General features: G+C 42.0%; 1 protein-coding gene across 1 annotated transcript in view; it reads right to left on the bottom strand.

The window, feature by feature from the left end:
* Window positions 1-6,582: 6,582 nt before the first annotated feature.
* The window catches only part of Eif3h (eukaryotic translation initiation factor 3 subunit H), a 75,719-nt gene continuing 58,028 nt past the window's right edge, over window positions 6,583-24,273 (bottom strand). Inside the window, exons 3-8 of the mRNA XM_005360533.3 lie at window positions 18,098-18,265; window positions 16,522-16,621; window positions 15,275-15,424; window positions 10,112-10,232; window positions 9,087-9,219; window positions 6,583-6,857 (exon numbers count right to left, since the gene is read on the bottom strand). Of these exons, the coding sequence (XP_005360590.1) occupies window positions 6,760-6,857; window positions 9,087-9,219; window positions 10,112-10,232; window positions 15,275-15,424; window positions 16,522-16,621; window positions 18,098-18,265 (770 nt within the window). The 3' untranslated portion in view covers window positions 6,583-6,759. The remainder of the gene's footprint in view (window positions 6,858-9,086; window positions 9,220-10,111; window positions 10,233-15,274; window positions 15,425-16,521; window positions 16,622-18,097; window positions 18,266-24,273) is intronic.

Here is a 24,273-nt window from a genome sequence, read left to right as displayed (position 1 = left end):
TCTTTCAAAGAAAGATTGGTATCAGAAAGCACCGCAAAAGAAGTTGGAATGGAGGAGAGAGGGACACTGGTAAAGAGGTGGTAAGTCCATTTCCTGCACCTGGGCAGGGAGGGAAGGCTGTTTCACAGCCATAAGCTATGCAGGTTTTGGTCTTGGAACAATACTCTATTGATAGTACCTACATAAGAAATCCTCAGAAGACTCCAGTATTTTGGAGATACTTCAGATACAAAAAAAGAAAATCCAATATCAAAACTAAGTATATATATATGTATATATATACACACACACATATATATCTATATATATTTTTGGTCAACATGAACATGTCTTTTTTTTCTTTTAAAAAGAATTTTTATTACAGACAGAGAGAGAGAGAGAGAGAGAGAGACAGACAGACAGACAGACAGACAGACAGACAGACAGACTGACTTTGGTATATGCAAGCAGGTGTCAGGTCTCTCCTTCCACCATGGGAGTTGCATGGATCAAACTCAGGCTGTCAGGCTTGGCAGCAATCTCCTTTACCCTCTGAGCCACATCAGGGGCCCTCTCAGTGTGAAGTGCAAGGCCGTGTTCATCAACTACCTTTTGTGTGCTTTTACTACAAAACTCTTCCACATTTTCTAATCTTTTTTTCCACTTTGTATCTGACTTCTTGACCCTAATTTTGGGGAGCCAAGAATGAGGGGAGGGAACAGATTTGCTCTCCCTTTTTTCCCCACCCCATGCTATACTTCAAAACAGATCCCAGAACACAGCCGAGGTCTCTGGAGGAATTTCCTCACTGCAGGGTTGTAAAACGTCACATGGTGTCCTTTTTTTGTCTTGAGTGCTACACTGCCAATATAGACCATACAGTGACACCCGGCTACTGCCTTACAGCTGGAAGGCTCTCAGGATTCCAGACCCTCCCAGCCCCCTTCTCTTGCCAGCCCTCCTCCTTCGAGGCCCAGCATAGTCGTCCTTTTCAACCTGTAGAGGTTCCAGTGAGGCCCTAAGTTATTACGGAAAGTCTTCTTCATATCACCTGGCAACTTAAAGATGGGGGAGGTGAGGATTTCTAGACCTTATGGGCTTATTTCAGACTTGATAAAAAAAAACAAAAAATAAACGAACAACAACAACAACAACAAAAAAGAACAGAAAAACCTTCCCAGGAAGCGACCTAGCCAGATTCCAGGGCAAAGTCCATCAGCCACAAGGAGGTTGGCCAGGGCCCCCAGCCGCAACCCCCAATTCATTGGACCCTCCTGATCCAATGAATCTGGGCTGAGGCCAGAGAACTCACTGCCCTCACAGGCTTGCAGGCGATGCTCATGGCGGCAGTGCTTTGAGAGCCACTACCTTTGGCAAGCCCCTTCAGCATCCCTGCCACCCCCAGCACTGATCTGGGTCTGATCCACGTGTTCGCTGCTTGCGCTCCCAAAGTGCTCTAAGCATGGCACGGGTCTGAAGACGACACGATTCCTGAAAGTCTAAGTCTGAAGTTATACTTTCTGCCCACGCCGATGATCTGCCTAGGGAAGCAAGTCTGATAAGCGACAAGAGACTGGGATGCTGAGCTGACAGGCAAGTTACTCTCTGATTTCTTATTGCTGGTTGGCCAGTGGGGTTTTCTCCCTCAGTGCTAGTCGGTAGCACCTAAAAGAATCAGAAGGAAGAAGATAACGTTTTTCCAAGTGCGCTTCAGTTGAGAGTAATGACTTAGTGCTAGCGATTTTATAGTCAGTACTCAGGCAGGAGTTGCCTTGTCAGCCTCTAAGCACTTCACGGCAGAGCCCCCCAAACTGCTCCAGTCCATCAATACCAGACAGAAGATTGACATCTGAGACTTGCCACATCAGGGCTTCATTAGCATGCAACATTGACACCTTCCTTTTCTCCTTCTTCTACCCTGGATGAGTTCTGAATCGCTGTGCATTTGTGAATTCACAGAGACATGAAGAGGATGACAGGGACGTCACGAGTGCAAATGTCTTTATTGCTAACAAATCATGCCGGTTTCTCTCCTCTGTGTTAGGGAAGGGTCTCCGCAGAATCACCTTAAGCTTAGGAGCAAGGGCAAAAGGGCTTCCGGCTACCCTGAGCCCCCCACCCCCACCCCGAGAAGCAACTGCTCTTAAACACACACAAACACCCTCACGTTTTCTTCCCAAAACTGATTTGTACTTCACTAAAACTGACATCTGCATCTCTGAAGAAATACTTTGCTGTCAAGAGAATATAGCTGAATTCTGTTTTGCTTGAAATGTTTTCATCTCAGACCAAATTTAGAACCCCCTGCCACCTGTTTTTACTGCCAGTCTCCGGCAAAGCAGTCACAGCTCACCTCTCCCATTCACGTCCCAGCTGGAGCAGTCAAGGTGATGGGGAGACGACGACGGAGTTTTATACCCTATCTAAGTTCTTGTTCCTCTCTGAGTATGCAGTATTTGCATCCCTACTCCCGGGGGCATCAGAAGGAAACGCGAATAGAACAGCCTATCACGTAAGAGACAACACTTGGGCTTTGTGAACTGCTGTGGCACAGGTTCATCTGAGAGGGCTGGGGACCTAGGATGTTTCAGGACCCTCACCAGAGTCCTAGGGACCCATTTTTGCCTCTGAATGGGTGTCAGTGCTGACCAGGACTGGACCAGGTCTCCCAACCTGATTATCTTGTTTGATTATCACATTCACTCTTAAGACGGTATCTTCCCCAAACTGTTGGAGACTACCTAACAGCAAATAAGCCTTGGGACAACAATAAGGATGTTGAAAGACACCAACTCAGTTGGTGGAGTGGAAACTTACTAAGAAGATTCAAAACCTTTTGTAAAACCCAAGGACACAGATGCAAGGACAGCGTCAGAAGGGAAACAGAAAGCCAACTGTTAGAGAGACAGCACCTGTCACTTCCAGAGCCCAGTCTCGGGGCAGCAATCTGAGGTGGGCTTGTCAGAGTCTGCTTGAAGTCTAGTTCCATCACCCTTAGGGCTGACATCGCAGTCCCTCAGTATTCTCCGGACTGAGGACATTTGCTTCCCGATGTATCTGAACAGGAGAAAATAGATGAACAAGAACTCTGGCCATTGTAAAGGAATACAATTCAAAGGGAACGGCACCTGAAGCTATCTCGCCTATGATGTCATCTGTCTCTACGTTCTTCTCCAAACTTGGCTCTTCTACCTCCAGAAAACTCCCCTCAGGATGGATGAAGCATCACAAACTACAAGCCAAAGCAACCCTCCCATCAGAAAAGATATTTTATGTAGGCAGCACATGCATGTTGTATTTCCTTGGCCCATTGCCTTCCGAGAGCGCACTTCTGCTACAGTGCAGTGGGCTAGAAGTGGAAGTCATCATCAGCTGCGATTCTCCTCTGTATCTCATTAGAGGCCCAGTTTCCCCTTAATGCACATGAAGACCTTTCATTAGTAATAATGGGAGCCGCACCATTGTAACACCGACGAGGTTATTGGGACACTTGCTTGCCCGACGGGAAATTATGACATTCTAAGATGCATGGTTAGATTAAGGAACAAATTAAAATCTTTGTGGCTATTTTTAAAAGGTGTGTGTGTGTGTGTGTGTGTATGCACACATGTGCACGTAATTTTAAAATCTCTACCTGGAGAAGGGCAACAATCAAAAAACCGAAACATTACAGGCAGGTTGAAATTAGGAATGAGTTGGGCCAGAGAGAGCCAAATGACAAGATAAACAAAGGTGAGGAAAGATGACCCAGGGTTGTTTGACAAAGTAAGAATTCTTTCCAATTTACATTAGTAAGATGCTGTCTGAGAATCTGAGAAGAGATGGCAAGGGTCACTTACTGCCAGACAGTAAGCCCAACTGAAGGTTAAACAAATCCTTGCCCCAGTGCCCTCAAGGGAAGGTGGAAGATGATAGAAATGACTGTGCTGTGAAGTCTGAGCCAAATATTACTGAAAGAAATACAGCGCCTCCCGAGCTTGTGTTCTGAGGGTGACAGAAATGCCGGAAGCAGTGTTTTTCTCCTACAGTCACCTTTAAATTAGGACATTTGGAAATGGCCCATTCTGCATGATTGAAGCGGCTGTACTAGAGTGTTCAATGTAAATACTGTAACCCATGAGCCAAAAGAGGAACTTATCTATGCTTTACAGAACCTCCTTGGGAATTAGGATTCTTTTGGGGTTGGGGAATGAACATAAACTCATGTATCTGAAAACCAGGGAATGACTTTTAGAGTAAGACATGTTGAGCTCTTTGTCCTTCATCCCTTAACTGTAGGGATGCACCAGGTAGTGGTTACTGCTTTAATAAGGCTGGACCTATTCCATCTTTGACAGACTTCTGGCCATTAATCCGAAGAGACAAAAAAGAGACAGAAAAGATAATGGCGCTGGGTGGTGGTGACGCACGCCTTTAATCCCGGCTCTTAGGAGGCAGAGGTAGGTGGATCTCTGAGTTCCAGGACAGCCAGGACTACACAGAAAAACTGTTCTGAAAAACAAAAACAAAAATGGCTAATTTATAAGAAATGCAAAAAGACTTCAGCATGTAATCCCATATACTCGCCCGTATTGTGAAGAGCTGATCATAAGACAGCTGAAGCCAAGACTTATTTGACAACGCATCTGAGGGCCAGGATTGACTAAGGCACTCAGAAGTAACTATCTGGGATACATCAGACTCTTTGGAATGGCCCAAACTCTCTGTGCTGGTCTGAGTAAGAACGGCCCCCAAAGGTTTATGTATTTGAATGTTTGGCTCCAAGTGGTGGACCTTTTAGAAGAATCAAGAGGTATGGCTTATTGGAGGAAGTGTGTCATTGGGGATGGCCCTTGAGGTCTCAAAGTTCACATCAGACCCACCCTCCCTCCCCCATCTCTATCTTGCACGTAAGATGTAAGCTCTCAGTCAGGCGGTGTATGCCTTTAATCCCAGTATTTGGGAGGCAGAGGCAGGTGAGTCTGTGAGTTCGAGGCCAGCTGGTCTACAGAGCAAGTTCCAGGACAGGCTCCAAAATATACACAAGAGAAACTATCTCAAAAAAAAAAAAAAAAAAAAAAGACGTAAGCTCTCAGCTACTGCTCCAGCGCCGAGCCTCCCTGTCTCACTTCCCATCAGGGACTAATCTGAAACTGTAAGAAAATGCCCAATTAAAAGCTTTTTGTATGTTGCCTTGATGATGGTGTCTTGTCACAACAGAACAGAAATTAAGACAATTTCCAAACTGAAGATAAAAGCTCCTGAACATTATTATCCTTGTGTCCATGAACATATCCCTGAAATCACAATTAAGGTTTATGCACAACATCCCTTTTGTACAGCTCCAGCAAGAAGGCAGCCTGAAGCACTTGCCAAGGTACCAAGGCCACCTACCCATCTTCCTCTTCTGGGACTTTTACAAGAAGCTCTACTGGCTCCTGTACCAAGCTCAGGGACAGAATCTGTGTTCTCATTTTCTTTCAACAGAATAAGTAATTGACACATAGTACATGCTTAAAATATTTGTTACAGGAAAACAAAAAGGATCAGAAAAAATTAGACCTTTCACAGGGGAAAAGATGTTCAGTGAAAAGGAAAAGGAAATGGGCTATGGTTTATTACATTAAGTTGGTTGAGAATTGTTTACTATAAAAAGACAGGACTTACAACTAGAATACACAATTTGTAACATTTGATTATCGGTGTGCCAGAGTTCAGTGCCAGCAAATGAAGTTCACACAAGTTTTCTAAGATCACAAAACCACAATGTGAACAATGTAGTAACGTTTTAGAAGGTAGGAAATGAGAAATCATATTAAAGCCAATTAATTATCAATCACATTTCAATTTCTAAGCTTCAAAAAATGGAACATCTTTCAAACATTTACATTAAGGGATATAATGGTCTTCTGGACGCTACCCAAAAGATTTGAAATCAATGATGCTCATCCATGTCCATCACTGTAGGTGGAGGCTGCTTGTTTCCCAGCCACCCAGACCTGAAATAATCAAACTGAAACTATACTAAAATCCAACAGTGCTTGACCTATTAGCTTATGTATATTTCTAGCTAGCTCTTATATCTTAAATTAACCCATTTCTATTAATCTATGTATCACATGATTGTGTCCTACCAGTAAGGTTCTGTCTGGCATCTGTCTCCTACAGTGGCTACATGGCTTCTCCCTGACTCTGCCTACTCTCTCTATGAATCTTTTCCAGCTATATTTGTAGTATAGGAAGATAAATATGGAGTCCTAAAAAATATACAAAAGATGAATTTCTATGATCATCTGACAAAGTGACTGTTTAAAATCCCTCTGCTCAGTGGTCTGTGAGTTGGGAAACAGGTGTGCATCACCTGAAGAAAAGGAAGAACACCTCTGCAAGTACACGAAGTGCCCACAGACCTCCAGAGCAGAGGACAAAAAGAAGGCCCAGTTGCCCAGAAAGGGTGATGTGTGGGAAGAGAAGAGGAAGAAGGGTAACATGATAGACAGACGGACAGCTGTGATGCCACAGGAGCATGCACTGAATGTGAGCTGAACGCCTGAAGACTGAGCTTGTATAGCCTCTAGTCAAGACTTCTTTCATCTTTCTGGAAATAAAGACATCAAAACAAAATATAATACGCAGGCAAGTGCACAATCAAGGTTTTATTACTGGTTAGAAAAACATTGCAGCAGTGAGATTAAAGAACCCCTCTCCACTCTGCAGTACAGAAATATAGTTTTCCAAGAGTCACTCTGGTGGAGTCTCAACAGTTTTCCACTCAACTTCTTTTCTGCAAACTTTCTCTTCTTAGTTATTGTATTCTTGAAGAGCCTGAGCCATGAAGAGCTTGCCTAAGTTTTGGGCAGTGAACTCTTTAATGTTCTGGCAGTAAGTGTTGATCTGGCCTGCGTATTTGAGAAAAACAGATCACAATTAATATTCAACAAACTACAAAATTTTCCTAGAATCTTGAAACCAAAATGACCTGTTGTAGGGAGGGGACCCACTTGTTTGTCCCAACTGCCTGGCTAGCTTATACCTGAAATAATCACACAGAAACTGCTTGGCCCATTAGCTCCAGGTTTTTTGTTTTTGTTTTTTTTTTTAAAGATTTATTTATTTTGTTTACAGTGTTCTGTCGGCATGTGTGCCTGCAGGCCAGAAGAGGGAACCAGATTTCATTACAGATGGTTGTGAGCCACCATGTGGTTGCTGGGAATTGAACTCAGGACCTCTGGAAGAACAATCAGTGCTTTTTAACCTCTGAGCCATCTTTCCAGCCCCAGCTCTAGTTTTTTATTGGCTATTTTTTACTTCTTAATTTAACCCATTTTTATTAATCTGTGTATTGCCACATGGCTGTGGCTTACTGGCAAGATTCTAACCCGCGTCTCAGGCGGAGGATCCATGGCGTCTCCCTGACTCTGCTTTTTTTCTCCCAGCCCCCAGTTCTGATTTCCCCGCCTACCTAAGTTTTGCCCTATCAAAAGGCCAAGGAAGTTTCTTTGTTCATTAACCTCCTACAACAATCACCTGTATTGTTTTAAATCAAAATCAAGAATTCCATAAAGAAAAAATAAACCCAGTGATACTTTTCCACAGGAGATGAAGAATATCTTTGCCAAAGAATCTATCCTCCACTCTCGGTGCCCTAAAGAACGATGAAAAATGGTACCTTTCTAATAATCATCAGCCACCAGCCCCAATGTATTCGTTGTCCATCAACAACTAAGTATTCAGAGCGGACCGACATTACGTTAAGATAACTGAGAAAGCAGCACAGGCTCTCCTCAGAGGACAGGGGAGTAACAAAAATAACGAAAACCTGAAGCTTATCAGGTTTCACCAGGCCCACATGTGAATGGCCACCTTGCTTGGAATGACCTATAGGAGTGCTATCCTTAGGTTACAACTGAGCCAGGTCCCAGCCCTCTTGAAGGTTGTCAGGGGAGCTTTGATATCAAAAAACTAGCATACCTACACATGACTTAACCACTTGAACTTGACCTAAAGGAAGATCTATGTCTCAGTTCCTCTTATCTAAAAACCGCAGAATATTTATTTAAAAAAAAAAAAACAACCTTTTTGACAAATTTAAAACTGCAGTCCAACTGTACTGATGATAGGTGACTGAACTTCCAATGAGAATACATAATCCTGAGCCTGGATGTCACAAGAAGTTAGAATGAAAGAACTCAAAAGTCCTGTTCCTGAAGGAGCTGGGACAGCCATATCATTCAGCTAAGACTACAGATTATGGACTATGGGCCATCATCTCGCTTTGACCTGGAGCCAGGTTACAGTACAAGTTACAGATACACAAGGAAGACCATGAATTAACATAAGCACAAGGAGTCCTCCTACCACACAGACCCCTTCACCATGGTGCTCACAGAAACCATGTAGTCTCAATGAATTTTCACCCTCTCAATTAGTAAATTGTGGAAGATAAGTTTTTATGTTTTAACTCTAATGCAGTTCCCAAAGACACTAGCTGACTGAAGAATCACACTTACAATTTCTGTAGGAATATTATAGCCAAGTAAGAGCATTGGTGCTATATTTTAAAATCAACCATGCTGCCGGAGAGTGGTGGTACATTCCCTAATCCCAGCACTTCGGAGGCCAGCCAGACTACACAGTGAGACCATACCTCAAACAAAACAAATCCACCCACAGAAGGGAGATGCCAAAACCAAATACCCACAAAGAAGGCTCCACTTTGCATTGCCATAGTCAAAGAAAAGGCAGGATTTTCTTCACACTCCAAACTCCTTTTCAGTTCACCATGGGAAGAGATGAAAAGGGCTTGAATCACATGGTCTTTTGCATTATGAGGGTATAAACCTTTGTCTAGGTTTCCATTTACGATACGACACATAAAATCTATTTTAGAAAGCTTGCAATGCCAGCTCAGAAGTGTTTAGATACACATATACTGAGGGAAACCGTGGAAGGATCTAAGACACAAAAGGGTTATAAGTTCTCAGCCACAGAAACTACAGGTGCTAGACACAAATTCAATTCTTACTATTTATAAAACACTAGTTTTTATGACTGTTTGGGAATTTTTTATTATGTACTGATCTCTAAAGAAGACAAGAAGCCACATGTGCCCCCGCAGTCAGTAATACCTGCAATGAGCAGCGAATCCATCCTGGGAGGGGCCTGGTGGGGCTTGAAGAGTTTGGAGAGGTCTTCCTCAGGGAGTGGGGGCTCCCCTCGACTCTGGCGCTGCATATTCTCCTGCTGGCGACGCTGCTGGTACTAAAATCAAAGGGAAAATTATTCATTTTTCTTAATCAAGAAAACAAAGACCTTGTGCACACAAATGAGCGCACACACACGTCTTCTCCATTCAAATGTGGCAAAACCATGTATTTTTAAATTCACTATATATGTGAACTGATGCTAAGATTTTTTTAAAATATAACACTGTCAGAAATACTTAGCTGTGCTTAGCATAGTGTGTTTAACAACACCTAGTATATAAGACATTTTAGCAAAGTGGTCATATTTAAACACCATTTTAACAGATAAACATTCTAGAGTCAACTTATCTATGAATCAAAGGCTAAGAACACTACAGTAATAAAAACAGTAACACAAGACACCATGAAAGTCCTGTGGCCATCAGGTTACACGAATAAAGAAAAATTATATGCACAAAAGACTGTGTATGTGCATATGAGAATATTCGGGTAATCCTAGGGTTTTTATCTGGACTATACTATCTATTTCACAGCAGTTGGTCTATTATTTCCTATCAAAATTGCTTGCTCTTAATCACAATTGCTCAGTTTTTAAATGAACTGAAGATTGCTAAGTATGCTGCAATGAGCCACTACCAAACCAATTACAGTTAGGGAAGAAATGAGCTGTGACTCTGCGGCCTTCTTCTGCCTCTGGTTTTCTCAATAATGTATCACCTATTTGCATAACCTTGGCATTACACTCTCAGCCAAACAGCCTGCTCTCTGTAAGTCAGGTATTTTAAGTATAAGGCATAAATAACTAAGAGTATAAAAGAATATTTTTTAAACACGATAGAGTCATCAGGCTAGCAGCCAGCGCTTTCCCAACAATTCTGAAAGAGACGCCTGCAGCATTTGCACCTAAAGATGGATGACTACTGGAGTCTCCTGAAAACCACACCCACCTGATGTTTCTGCTGCTGCTGCTTACTCGTGTTCCTCATGTACGTGTTGTACTTGATTATGTCCTGGCTCATTTCATCCACCCGGTCCATCAGCAACTGGAGATTCTTCCCCAAATGATTGCTGAAAAACAAGGTGCATTGGCATGTAGTCTTCAGGCTATTTCCTTTCTGAACACTTCTGAGATGTTAACCGAACCTGCCTTTTGTTAAAGGCACGAGCCCATACTTATGTAGAAACAGAGGCAGCCGATAGTGAGAGTCTGTACTAAGTTCCCCAGTCACCAGGAGTGTCTGCCTTAGCTCTGTTTCTTCCTGTCAGAGCATGGGGATAAGGACCAGGTACAGCATAGCGAGTGAGACATCTACAATGGGCATTTTTAAAAGTCCAAGTTTAATTTAAACTCTGTACTCCTGAACGTTTTCCCTTAAAACCTTCCCCTCTTGTCCAGGAACTTTAAATCAGCAGTCACCAGAAAAGAACACATGAACAAGTAAAGCTCCTCCGATTGTAGTTCTTGTCTAGCAGGCTCCAAACACAACTCCAGCCTTTGCTCCGCACTGCACGAAGCTCTGTCTCTCACCATTCCTAGAATTCTGGTACGTAGTCTTTTATACTTTTCTTTCCAGAAACTTCCAATGCAGTTCAGTTCCTAACTTCTTGTAGAGGTACGCTAGTGATCGACAGAATGACCACAATACACACCACTGCTGCCTGCAAACATCTGCTGCCACAAGGAAGCCTGGACAACGGACAGACACACTCCAGCAGCAGCAGCCTGACAACCAGTGCTCCATTCGCCTGCTGCAGACAGACAGACATTTGCTAACGTTTATTACATGGTAGTCTCAGTCACAGGAAAGAGGGAGACAGCAAGGCATCAGACACACACAGTCTCCATCTTCACTGGACCTGTAACTGGAGAGCTGAGGAGACCCTTTAGATAGTATGTCAGAGTATCTCTGAGGAGATGGCAGCCTGAAAACAGAGGATTAGGCCTAAACTATGCCAAAAAAAAATGTTCCAGAGAAAAGATTAAGTACAAGTGAGAAGGCCCGAAGACAGGCAAGAAATAGGCATCTTAAAATCCATTTAATTTATGCCTTTAATCCCAGCACTCGGGAGGCAGAGGCAGGCGGATCTCTGTGAGTTCGAGACCAGCCTGGTCTACAGAGCTAGTTCCAGGACAGGCTCCAAAGCCACAGAGAAACCCTGTCTCGAAAAACCAAAAATAAAAATAAAATAAAATCCATTTAATTTAAAAGCAACAACCACCCAAGAAGCCCAGAGGCATCAAACCTCCCTTCCGGCCTGCTCACGTGGTTTGTGGGAATGAATCTTTCGACTACAGTGTAAAAGCATCCTGGCCAATTAAAGACTAATGAAGACTGCTTCTTTTAAAATGGTTAGCATTATGAAATAGTGTCTATGTTAAAAATAGGAAATGTGAGCCAGCTGTGGTGGTCCACACCTTTAATCCCAGCACTTGGAGGCAGAGTCACGTAGATCTCTGTGAGTTCCTGGACAGCTAGGGCTACATAGAGAAACTACGTCTTTAAACACCAAAACATAAAATAGAACCACAACTAGTGATGGGCCATCCCAGGGGAAAATGCCCTTAGCCTGCCCACGCCCAGTGAGCACAACTGCCGCTTTACACATGGGGTATGACAGAGGAGCGGGGTGCTGGTGGCTCAGCTTCCTGGTCTGAACAGCCAACTGGTTCAAGAAGAAACAGGCTGGGAAGCTTGGGACCAAATCAAAGCAAATCTAACCAAATTATGGATTCCATCTGTAACCAGAAAATTAGAAAGTTTGGGTTCTTTCTTAAATGGTATTATAACAGAATGAGATGTGTGTGGGTGAATAAATCTACTTTTTAATTCCAGTCAAGCAGTTCTTAGACAACTTTGACTCAGTAACTCCACCTGCCTAATCTCTTTCCATCTTCTTTCCCTCCTCTCCCCTTGTCTTTTCTCCCCGCAGTGTTTCACGGAGACCAAGCTGGCCTCATACTTGTCAATGAGGTTTACCTTGAATCAACTTGACTTCCCCATCTTCCTGCCCTTATCTCCTTACTGCTGGTGTTTTGCTGGATTCAAGTGCTACTTTAATACTAATACTTAATTCACATTTATAGTATTTCATTGAAATTTTTAACTTGAAAAGTATTTCTTCTCTGAGAATTGGGTATTTGTTGCTGTTTTCTAATTTCTTAATAGTTTGGGTTTAATCCACCCAGACTCAAGTGTTTGGGCATATGGTGCAAGATGAGGAATGAGAGTGATTTTTTTTCCTGGTAGCTAACCAAATGTCCAGAACCACTGATTAGTCACATTGCTTCCCAAATAACTTCAGGATTAATTTAACAATACTGCATCTCACACTCAGTCTTTCAACACTTTCACTGCCAGTCACTCCCTTAGACAATAAGGATAAATCTGTGAGACACTGCTGCACTCTGCACGTTGTGCCGAGAAGGTAAAGAGATAAGCACAGAAATGCGGTTAAGAGCTGTAACAGATGCACAACAGATGCTTAGGAAAGATGGTTCGGTGGGATAAAGTCAGACCCTCCCAGATGATCTGACAACGACATTTTGGGTTTTTCGTGATGGTGGCAGGCAGGCAAGAGAGTGGAAAAGCATACTGCAGGTACTGGGCAAAAGCAGTGTGCTGGGACTCCATGAGAAAGAGGAGGTGCATGGAAGGAGACCCACTGAGAACAGGGGACATGAGCATTAGGGCAGTGCAGAGGCGGGCAGCACACGCACCAGACCTTTGTAATCTTGGGCTCCCATCCAAAGACAAAAGAACCCGGCAAAGACTTCAAAGGAGCAATATGAGCATCCTGTCTGCACACAGCAAGATAACGATTTTGAAAACGGAATTAAAAGTAAGAAAAAATTAAAACAAATGAGAAAAAAACAGTAAGTTTTAAGACCAAAATAAGTCAAGGAAAGATAATGAAGTAGAAAAAGTTGATGGCAGTAAGGTGAAGTCACCCCTCAAGGTACATGGCAGGGAAGACAGATCCAGAACAGCACTAACATGGAGGGGTGAGCAAGGGAGTTCACTGTGTATAAAAAGCAACCCTTACTGAATCAGTGGATCCCAAAGGAAGAGTTCCATAAAGAATTAGCCAACAGTACTCGGTGTCAAGTGATGGACAGTATCCAGGGACAAACAAATTTTTAAAACTTTGATGAGAGCTCTGTCTTAGGATTTTCCTTGCTATGAAGAGACACCATGACCAGGGCAACTCTTATAAAGAAAACATTTAATTGGGATGTCTTCTTACAGTTTCAGAAGTTCAGTCCATGATCATCATGTGATAGCATGCAGGCAGATGTGCTAGAGCTGAGAGCGCTACATCTTTCAGGCAACAGGAAGTCAACTGAGATACTGGGTGGTACCCTGAGAATAGGAAACCTCAAAGTCCTCCCACCCTACCATCACACACTCGCCCCAACAAGACCACACCTACTTCAACAAAGTCACAGCTCCTCACAGAGACTATGGGGGACAATTACATTTAAACCACCACAAGTTCCAACAACATACATTGTAATATGGGGACAGTGGGAAATAAGGAGATAAAGACAGTGACAGAAAACCCTATCAAGAAATTTAAACACAAAACAAGGAAAGGGTGAAATGTTGGAGAATAATAGCATGAAGTCAAGGTTATTCTTTCTGCAACAGAGAAGGCCTGGCAATGACAGTAAACTAGGAATGATATGAAATAAAAATCTAAGCAGAAGATGGACACTTGGAGCCCCTCAACTCAGTGAAGGCATAGAAGTTGGGGGCAGGGTAGAACTGCCTAGGGGCAAACATTTCAACAGTGAAAGACCAGAACTATGTCAAGTATGAGAAACACTATTCACATGACTGGTTGTTAAGCAAGACACACTCTTAGGTGGGGGGTGGGGGGTTGTTGGGTGGAGTGGGGGTGGAAGATTAAACAGAGAGCAGGAGAGATGCTGGTAATGCAGAGAAGCGATTAATCCTAGAGAATAGCTACACTCACTTCAGCAATGCAAAAATTAAAATAGGCCTTGCTGGGGCTGGAGAGGTAGCTCACTGGTTAAGACTATGTGCTTTTTTGGAAAGAAATCAAGTTCAGTTCCCAGCACCCATGTAGGGTGTATCATAACCAACTGTGTCTCAAGTTCCAGGGGGATCTGACAGCTCTGACTCCCCCCCCCAGCACCTGAGCACACGTGCACGCGCACACACACACGTACACACTCATATGAAGGAGGAGGAAGAAAACAAAAACCACCCTCCCAAATTCCTAAATCTTACTTTCCATTGATGTCTTTCAACTTAAGCCATGTGCTAAAAAGTATATGGTATATGCAATCACAGTAAAAGACTACCATCAAAGATACAGCAACACATATACCATAACAGTGGTCTTTAGAAACATACTCAAAAAGACAGTGTATAGGCACCCGCAATTAATATTTCATACCAATTTCAGATACCATTCACAGAAAATCAGATCCATCACCAGGAGCAATTTTCTGAGGCAATCTTTTTAGTATTGGTTTAGCCAGTATAAGGAAATAGGGAGTTCCTGCGAGGAGCTTCTATAACACAGTTCTGTCTTTTATTGCCAAGGAAACAAAGAACTGAAAATAGATAACTTAAACAGATGTGAACCATGACAGTGTGAAGCTGGCTCTCCCTAAAGCATCAGTTCATGCTTATTATCCTTAATATAGGATGCTCACTCCTAGTTTACTGTCTAAAAGAAGGAAAGAGAATGGCTTTCCATGTGTGAAAAGCCCAAGGCCTGTGCTCTACAAAGACTGATTTAGAATGCCCATCTAGTAAAACGAACACAGAAAATGCTGGTTTCCTGTCCTTTGTTCCTCTCATAATTTCAAAGCTTTTCATTTTCCTAACAAGTTCCTATTGAATGATAACTACAAATCTGACAAACAACTGAAGTTCTGCTACAAACTGATTGCTTAAGAAAATATACCTTAGCCAGGTATGGTGGCATACACCTATAGTTTAAGGGAGAAGAATTTTGAGTACCTATCTTAGTAACCTCCAAGCGTTCTGCAGTAATTTCTCCTTGTTTCACAAAGACCATCTACATAAAAGAATTGTTTGCAAGGTGGGGGACTTTCCTTAGGAAGGGTCACTTACCTGCTAGCAAGACTGAGCAATTCGTGCTTGTCCGCTACGGCTGACTTCTTCTCAAGCTCCCACATCAGGACATTGATCAGATGGGAGTTTTTAATTACGATTGGCACTTCCTCAAACATGTGCTCAAAGGTGATGCTTGCCTTTTTCAACCTGTGAAGCACGTTAAAGACACTTGAGGCTGATGGTCAGCACTGTGCTAATTGAGTGTTTCCCACATTTCACCGATCACCGCGCTCTCCACAGACTTTGCTTCATTAGTCTTTTAGGGGCTTAGGGTAAAAGGTGATTGCCAAGCCTAAGTCCAGTGACTTGACTAACTTTAAAAATGATCTGAACCTGAGCTGTACGCCCAAAAATTAGGTCCCTGGCAAAAGAACCTGCTCATTCAGTGTAATCAGGAGTTCTTAGGTTTTCAGCGACACTGAGAGGTCACTGTGAGCTGTGACGTGATCTACACTCACGGCAACTAGGGAAGGGCCGTGCTGTCTGCACCTCAGAGAGGTGACTGCACAAGAACAGGCACAGGGGACTCCACACCAAGTGTAGGACACAGCTTCTCCTAGGTTGGCTGCAACTCCACACTCGGACCTGGTCATGAATCAGCTTTGCTTTGTACAACCTACACATGTCATTATTTTAGGGACCAGCTGGGAAACTAGAGATGAACTGTCCGGCATGAAGTTTCATAAGAAGTTCAAAAAAAAAAAAAAAACCTTCACAATAACAGAATAATTCTAAATATTTTTTAAATGTACATACTCTTATGTCACAAAGTCAGATCACAGAACAGTTAATCTGATGTGTACTTGTTACCCCGTAAATTTCCAATAAGCCACTTTTTTTTCTCTGAATGCTTAAAACATTGAGATTTATTTCACTTCTTTGTCAAACAGGCCATGAGGTGCAGACGCAGACTACAGCTTGCACTCTGATGGTGGCTAACCATTCTTCTCACCTTCCTTTATTCCACCACTTGGAGAATGCTTCAAATATGATGGCTAATTAATTCCCACTAAGTGAATTCACCCAGTGAGAGCAGCAGATGAGACTTTCCACACGGAATAGTTTTTAAACGATTTATGCGGCGAGGGAAATCAAGTGGCACTTGCACAATGCAGAAAACTTTTCATCCGCACAGTAATGGCATTATCATAGGCCAACTGAGGACTCAATACATGTGGCGAACTGAAATTCTAGAAGAAACACAGAGTCCTCTACTGCACGCCTCATGGGCCTGGAACACTTACGCTTCAGGGGAAAAGTCCTTCTCTTTACAAACTTCCATCAGTTTAGGAGTCAGTCTGTATGCCTTCAGTGAGAGAGACCCTTGGGCAGTTTTTATGGGATCTCAAAAAGGAAAAAGAGAAAGGTATTACTGAGAAGTTTGCCACTGTTAGTGCTCGTACAGTACTAGTTCTGAGGACACTGTTACTAATCACACAAGCTTTGAAATATGAAGACCAAAATAAATAATCAGTACATAATTTGAAGCTGATTAAAAACAGAACAACTTCCTCCTTAAAACAAAAACTAAGAGTCAAAATCTAGGTGGAATACCTTCAAATCCATCCCTCAGCTAGAACCAGAAAACTTGTTGAAAATTAAATGTATGATCTGTTCTATAGGTCTTGCATAAACAAGAGAAAATACTCATGAATATTGAACATAGAAAATCTCTGTGTACACTTCTATAGCCCTTCAGTCAATAAACTGAAAACAAACAGCCGGGGAACAAAGCACATCATCCCAGGGAGTGCTGCTCACGGTTCTTCATTAGGCAGACTGTAAAAACAAAACCACTATGTCAAAGCGTTATCACAAACTGTCGTTTCGGTTTTAGAGAAAACAAATTTTTGTCAAAACTGACTGCTTAAACAGTCCGCAAGGAAGGGAGCTGAGCACTTGCTGCATGATAACGGCTCTGGTGTGCCAACGCCTGCCTAAAACCTATGTCAACATTAATGTTGTCTGAAATTCAACACAGTGAAACTTTTAGCAATAGGTGATAAAATGAAAACCAAAATAGATTGAAGCAAGTGGAAAATTCATCAAGGTCTGATGATGCAATGTTTCCAGCCGATCTAAGTGCCCTTTAACAACTTGTTCTCCCTGTAATCCAATTGCTAACACACTGAAACAATTTCAGGGCAGCTCATAAGATTGATCGTATTCATTAGTATTTTTTCTGACAGATACTCAGGACGTTACATTTACTTCTCAGCTGGAAACTATATGCAAGTCTGCCAGATATGGCAAACTGTGAGTGTTTGGGAAGGGGGAGGCTATAAAGCTGTTAAATTGCCTACGGTTCTGATATAGCACAGAACATCTGGTCTGGAGAGCTTGAGGAAACACCATTAAATAGGCCGAAAAGAAAAAAATCTTTGTGCTAAGAAACAGTCCAGGTTTTGTACGCTGCTGTCAGAGGGTAAAAAAAAAAAAAGGAAAGGAAAGGAAAACTTGGCACACTGTATTATGATTGGTCAGTCACGTACAAAACCAGACACGCCAGCAATCGGGGTTTGTTAGACATCTGGTCTCATTCCACCAGCCCCTGCAAGGAGGGAGGGAGATGAGGAAAAAAATGAAGCAGCTACTCCAGCATTCCAAAACGTACACATCAGGGCTCTGATAGCAAGAAAAATAAACAGAAAGAAGGAAACCCTGTCTAGACGTAGCTGCTGCTGAGCCTGCTGCAGAACGGGGCTGATATTTACTTGAGAGGGCCTGCCAGCACTGCTCCAAGAGGCAGAAAGACAGAAAGCAAAAATAGCAGTAATAATATTAAGGGAGGAAAAGAATAATAAGGAGCCTCCTACTAACCGTAAATGAGGACGACAGATTCCTCAATGGCATGCTGGTAGCTGAACTGGGAGTCCAGAAGCGCCCGGGTAACAAACGAGCCGTAGTACGTGGACTGGTACCAGCCCACGTGGAGGTGATCGATGTTCACATGGCGAAGGCTTCGCATCATCTCCATCTGATACTGAACTAGAAGACACAGCAGTGGAATTCATACAAAGCTCACCAAACAAAAAGCAAAGCATTTAGTGATGCCACTAACATTAAAAATAAGACTTTTTCATTTACACAAAAAGAGAACATTTTCAAATCACTTCAAATAATTGGTCTTTTCCTTTTGTTATTTAACAAATCACATTTTATACAAAAGGTATTAGAAATACAAAGTTAATGTCTTATTATAAACAAGGAATTATTAATTGTAGCTCATACTTCTCTTTTCTAAAACCCTAAAAACAGTAAATGTATAAGGAAAAGGTATACAAGTGTTAGAGTGCAATAGCTTCATCTGAATTAATGGTGAGAGCAGTTATTGTCTCCTTCACATGTAACTTTTGGAACTAAGAACTAAATCCATCAAGAAAACTAAGGGAAAACAATTACCACACGACTTACATATGAACCAGACACAGGCTACAGCTGCTTCAACATAAGAATTCATTTTTGCCTTCATCTAGTGCCCCCTACTGCATATACTTACTTTTAAAAAGACATTCTCTTTTCTTCTCTTTGCATTCATTTGTATTAGTAGATGATTTTTATTAGACTGGTTGTATTTTAATCACCATATATACAAGGAAAAGTTGTGATGACTTTTCCTTTTGCTGAATTAATGAGTATAATATATATTATTTATTTAAAGTAGTAGTACTAGAAAAAGAGGCACAAATTCATAAAGTAATAAATGCCTTTAAAAAGCAATACAGAGCTGGAGAAATGTCTCAAAGGTTAAGAGAACTGAATTTAGTTCTCTCTCAGCATTCACGGTAGCTCACAACTGGCTCTAACTTCACCTCTAAGGAGAATTATACACCCTCTTCGCTCTGCGAGTGTATACACACATGCATACAAACATGCACACACATATCAATAAAAATAAATCTTTAAAAATAAACATTACATCCTAACAATGTACACTTAATATAAAATAGAGAAAAGTTTTATGGTCAACACACTAGCCAAGCTATTTCTATAATGAAGAATGAAGGTATGGTTGCATAGAGTAGCCATAACTGCTTAACACTGAGCCTGACAACTTCATTTTCAAAACAATCAAATTTTACCAAAAAAATTTATTATTGCTATTCCTCTGATCAGAGCACTATGGTTTCAAAAAAGAAAAATCAAACAAGACTCAGATCACAATGTTTTCCAACATGTTATTAGGCAAAGAAATTAATAGACTTTTGTCAAAGAGCATCTACCTCTTGTAGAAACGACCCAAACACAATACACCCATCACTCTTTGGAAGAACCAAATTTCATTCCACAGTAAATCTGCAAGAGGTGGATGCTGTACTGTTGTTAAGATGCACACAAATGCAAACAACTCTCTTCAAAGTCAGCTCATTCATTCATTATTCTCTGGCTGGACTACTTCTTTTGTTCCTATTTAAAGGGTATGGTGGAGGAGCTAGAGTAACGGCTCAGCAGTTTAGAGCACTTGTTATTCCTGTAGGTGGCCTCTGTTCAGTTCCCAGCACACACATGGTGGTTTACAACCATCCATAACTCCATTAACTTCAGTTCCATGGATCGGATGCCCTCTTCTACCTCCATGTGCACTAGGCATGCAAGAGGTGCATATACACACATATACTCAAAGTACCCATACATACATACATACATACATACATACATACATACATACATACATACATACAAAAAAGTAAAGGGTATGGCAAAGAAGGTATATAATATGCTATACCTTTTATAAATTCTGTATCTTTTGCAATTTTCTAAATAATGTGTGAAAACAAAGCCCTATAACCCATGTTACATTCTAAACCACAGTTAAAAGCACCACAACGAGGTTGGAGAAAGCTCAGTGGTAGAGCATCCTCCTAGAACATGGAAGGCTCTCAGTTCAATAGCTACCTAAATAATCTTTTTTTAAAAGTAAATTAGCAAGCTACAACCAAATCAATAACCTTATATCAAGTATTTTTGTCTTAGTACTCTCTCTTTCTGTGATGTAAGAAACACCTCACTATCCTATTCCTTCATCCAACTTAACAGATTCTCCCTCAACAACCCAAACCATTCCTTTGGTCTCTAGCATGAGACTCTTAATATAAACTTATTTGACAAATTTTAATCAAATTTAACTTACAAATAAATACCTTAATACTATCAGTAAAATGGGAGATAAAATGAAATTTGCTAGATTGTTTTAAAACGAAAGTGACGAGGAGACGGAGGAATTATCAAATAGTCAACAACAAATACCATTAAAAAACAAACACCACATCAGTACTTGAAAAGCAGTGTCAATGAGTGGCTGAGCCTTAGTACAAGAGCAGCATCCACCACACATGTGTTAGTGAGTAGCTGAGCCTTAGTGCCATCTACCAACTTGGAAGAGCAGAAGAAAAAAGAGTGCCCCTGCCAGCTCTGACATTTTCCCTGTGGGGATCTTGCTGTCTCTGATCTTTAGTTTTTTCATTTCTAAAGACATCTGAGAACTTATCCCAGTCAAAATGCTAGGGCTCCACATTGTTCATTGGATATGCTAATTATAAACAATGACTTGTCTATTAGCTAAAGCAGGCATGCATTACAACTTAAATCAAAAAGCATTTTTTGGAAAAAAAAAGTCTATAAGCTAACTAAGACTGCCCTCAAATAGCTTGGATAAAATGGATATTACAAAAGCATTTTCAGAATACCTCACAGAGTTTAAAAAAATTCTAAGATCAGTAGCAAAACTCCAGTGTCCAGCTCCCCTCACTCTTCCCTATTCCACAGGCCCTCCAAAAAGACCAATAAGGATGAAGTTCTTCTCTAAACCCAAAGAGCCAGAGACATAAGCCCCAGGGCTACTGGGTGCATAACTAAATCTAGGGACTAAGAGTAGGAACGCTGATTATTTATCACGGCAGGAACAAAGGAACAATGTGCCCACCTTTCCACCAGAGAATGCTGAGATTCTGGAGGTTGAACATATTCCTTCACAAGTCACTAACTATCTTTATGACTATAAAAATGAAAATGCCAAGAGCATGGGCAGTGGATGAACAAGGCTGCTCTGTGGAATTCTAGAGCGGGCACTGCATGCCTGTAATCCCAACACTGGGGAAGCAGAGACAAGAGGATCGACTGCTGACTTGAACATCATCTTGGTCTCTGTAGTGAGCCTTCAGGCCAGTCGGAGACGTACGGAGAAACCCCAAAACCATGAGAACAAACAAAACATTCCAGTCCACTGGAATTTTACAACAAAATCTGTGCTTCGCCCATTCTGCACAAAGTGTTACTTCATTATCTATCCTGACTGAGCTCATGACTCAATTTTAAGAATTGAGAATCCTGCCAGGCAGTGGTGGCACACACCTTTAATCCCAGCACTTGGGAGGCATTGACGGGCGGATCTCTGTGAGTTCAATGCCAGCCTAGTCTACAGAGCAAATTCCAGATCAGGCTCCAAAGCTACCCAGAGAAACCCTGCCTCAAAAAACCAAAATCAAACAAACAAAAACAAAATGTCAGAATTCTGAAATCACATGTTATAATATGCTGAAATGCCTCCACCACTCAGAAGGGCAAGCAAGGGGGATCCTATCTCAAATTTGAGGCCAGCCTGGACTACAAAGAGAGCCTCAACTCAAAAGCAAGTCACAACTAAATACATGCATTGCATTTTACAAAGTCTGTGGCTGTGCAGCCAGAAGCAATAGCGGTTATTCTCTAGTGTACGTGAGGTAGCTCTCCTGTGAAGCTGAGGCAGAGGTCACTTGGATTCCACTTAGAGGCTGATGCTCCTACCATGTGCAAGCAGAGGAACCACACAGAGCTCACACATAGTCATGTGGACCAAGTCTATCTGCAGATATTTAAGGACTGTCCTTGTTCTCATGTGGACAGAGACATGTGATCCTTATCTCCTCACTTAGCTTTTCTTCCTCCCAACCCAATTTCCAAAAAGTTTGTTGCTAAAACTAAGTAGAACTAAGCGATGGACAGTACCACTAACCTCAAGACCAAAGCAACACTCCCAGCACCCACCATCCGTCAACTCAGAGCACGGTAGCTGGCACCCACTTACCTCACTGTGGAGACATAATAAACCAATCACGAAGAGGTGGCACGGCCATTACAATAGGCTTTACACTGTTAATAACAAGAATGGCCATTTTGGATTCTGACTGCTAAGTTAACACCACTGCTTTTGTGGCTGTGCTAGTCCACCAGCAGTGAACAGATAAGGTGAGCATGGAATCCACTGAGGTATAAACCACAGTTCAATAGAGAAGCCCCAAAGTATGTGGATGAGGCCAAGTTATAGTGCACAGCTCTGGGAAACATGACTGAATCCTAGCTTACATCTAGCCATTCCTATGTAGACAATGGCTCACAACAGAAGGAAGAAGGCCAAGTCCAAAGGAAACAAGAGAAAATGAAGAAGGGCCCCTAATAAACAGCCATAACTCGCAATCGCTGCACTCATGCAGACCACCGAAACTACAAGCTGCCAACTTCTCAAAGCTGGTCCACGGACTTCCATCTTGGGTGAAAATGTCTCTTTAATAAAGAAGCAGTAAAAGCAGTCATCCAATGGTATTCACTTCTGAATTAATGGCTAGGGGTTCCTGGGAATTTTCCAAGGAACAACAGCAACAGGAAAATCCTTCAGAAAAGAGACTACTTTTAAAATTGATGATAATGTTCAAGAGAAGGGCTTAGAATTTCATTATAAGAAGTCTAGGGGAGAACCTTTAAAAATATTCTTAGCTTAAAAAAATAAAACAGTCAGACTGGAGAGTTGGCTCAGCAGGTAAGGGCAGCAGCTGCCAAGCCTGGTGGCACCTAAGTTCTATCCCCGGGACCCACAGGGTGAGAAGAGAACCAATGGACTCCTCTAAGCTGCCCTCTGATCTCCACAGACGCTCACTTACACACTCCTAGCTCCTCCACACAATGAAGAAAATGCAATTAACTATTTAAAAGCAAGGCAAATAAATGTCTAACCAACTGAAAAAAAGCAGCAAGCAGCAAATTAATGTTGCAAGCTGGTAGTTATTACTAAGCCAGCTCAGATTACTAATACAAAGTCTATACACAGATACAAGAGAGGTGTTGCCATAATATGAGCAGCTTATTATTATAAGGGTCGAGCCTTACAAATCACGACAACCCCTACCATCGTCTTAACTATCTAGGCCTAGGCCTTCTTGAGCAACAGAGAACCTGGGGCAACACTAGTAGCTGCTCCAGGTCTGGCACTAATACACTCACCTTCACTTTTCCAGGGAGAACTCAAATACCCAGAGCTACAACTGCCCTTAGGCTGCCCAGTAACTTCTCTTAAAAGATAATAAATAAATAAATAAATATGCCAGTGCTTTTTGTTATCTTTTAAAATCAGAGAACCCTGAAAGTAAACGTCACCTTACACTGGGCTGCTGCATCAGGAGCAGCTCTGGCAGCCCATCACATGGACGAGAGGATCATCACTCCGGAATTACTAACGGTCTCCCTTCACCTCCAATTCCTCACTCACATTTAAGCAACACCTCTTTTATACCATTTTTAAAGGCTGTGTATTGTGTATATATGTGCATGTGGAAGTCAAGGCTCTCTTCCTCCACAATTCAGGTCATGTGGACTGAACTCAGGTCATCAGCTGAGCAGCAAGCACCCCTACTACCCCTACTGCCTGAGACACTTGTGCAACAGTTCCTCACTGCTGGATGGGAACAGCTGACTATGTTGGATGACCTAAATATCAAATAAAGCTGTAGCACAATGAAAACAAAAACTAGTCTGTCCAGTAGATTGGAGAAGAAGTTGCACAGATGTGTTATTAAGGAACTCCTGAAGACCAAAACAACCTGAATTTTAAAAATTAAAAATCACTTTAAAGGCCTACTGTCTTAATGGCAATATTATATAAAATAAACCCACAGGTAGAGCCTGGACGGGAAAGGATACATCTAGGCATGAGAAAAGACACCAGCCCTGACTAATCATTTACTAGT

This window comes from Microtus ochrogaster, linkage group LG3, assembly GCF_000317375.1.
Source record: "Microtus ochrogaster isolate Prairie Vole_2 linkage group LG3, MicOch1.0, whole genome shotgun sequence".
In the NCBI taxonomy this organism is placed as follows: Eukaryota; Metazoa; Chordata; class Mammalia; order Rodentia; family Cricetidae; genus Microtus; species Microtus ochrogaster.
This window is presented reverse-complemented; position numbering and strand designations above follow the sequence as displayed.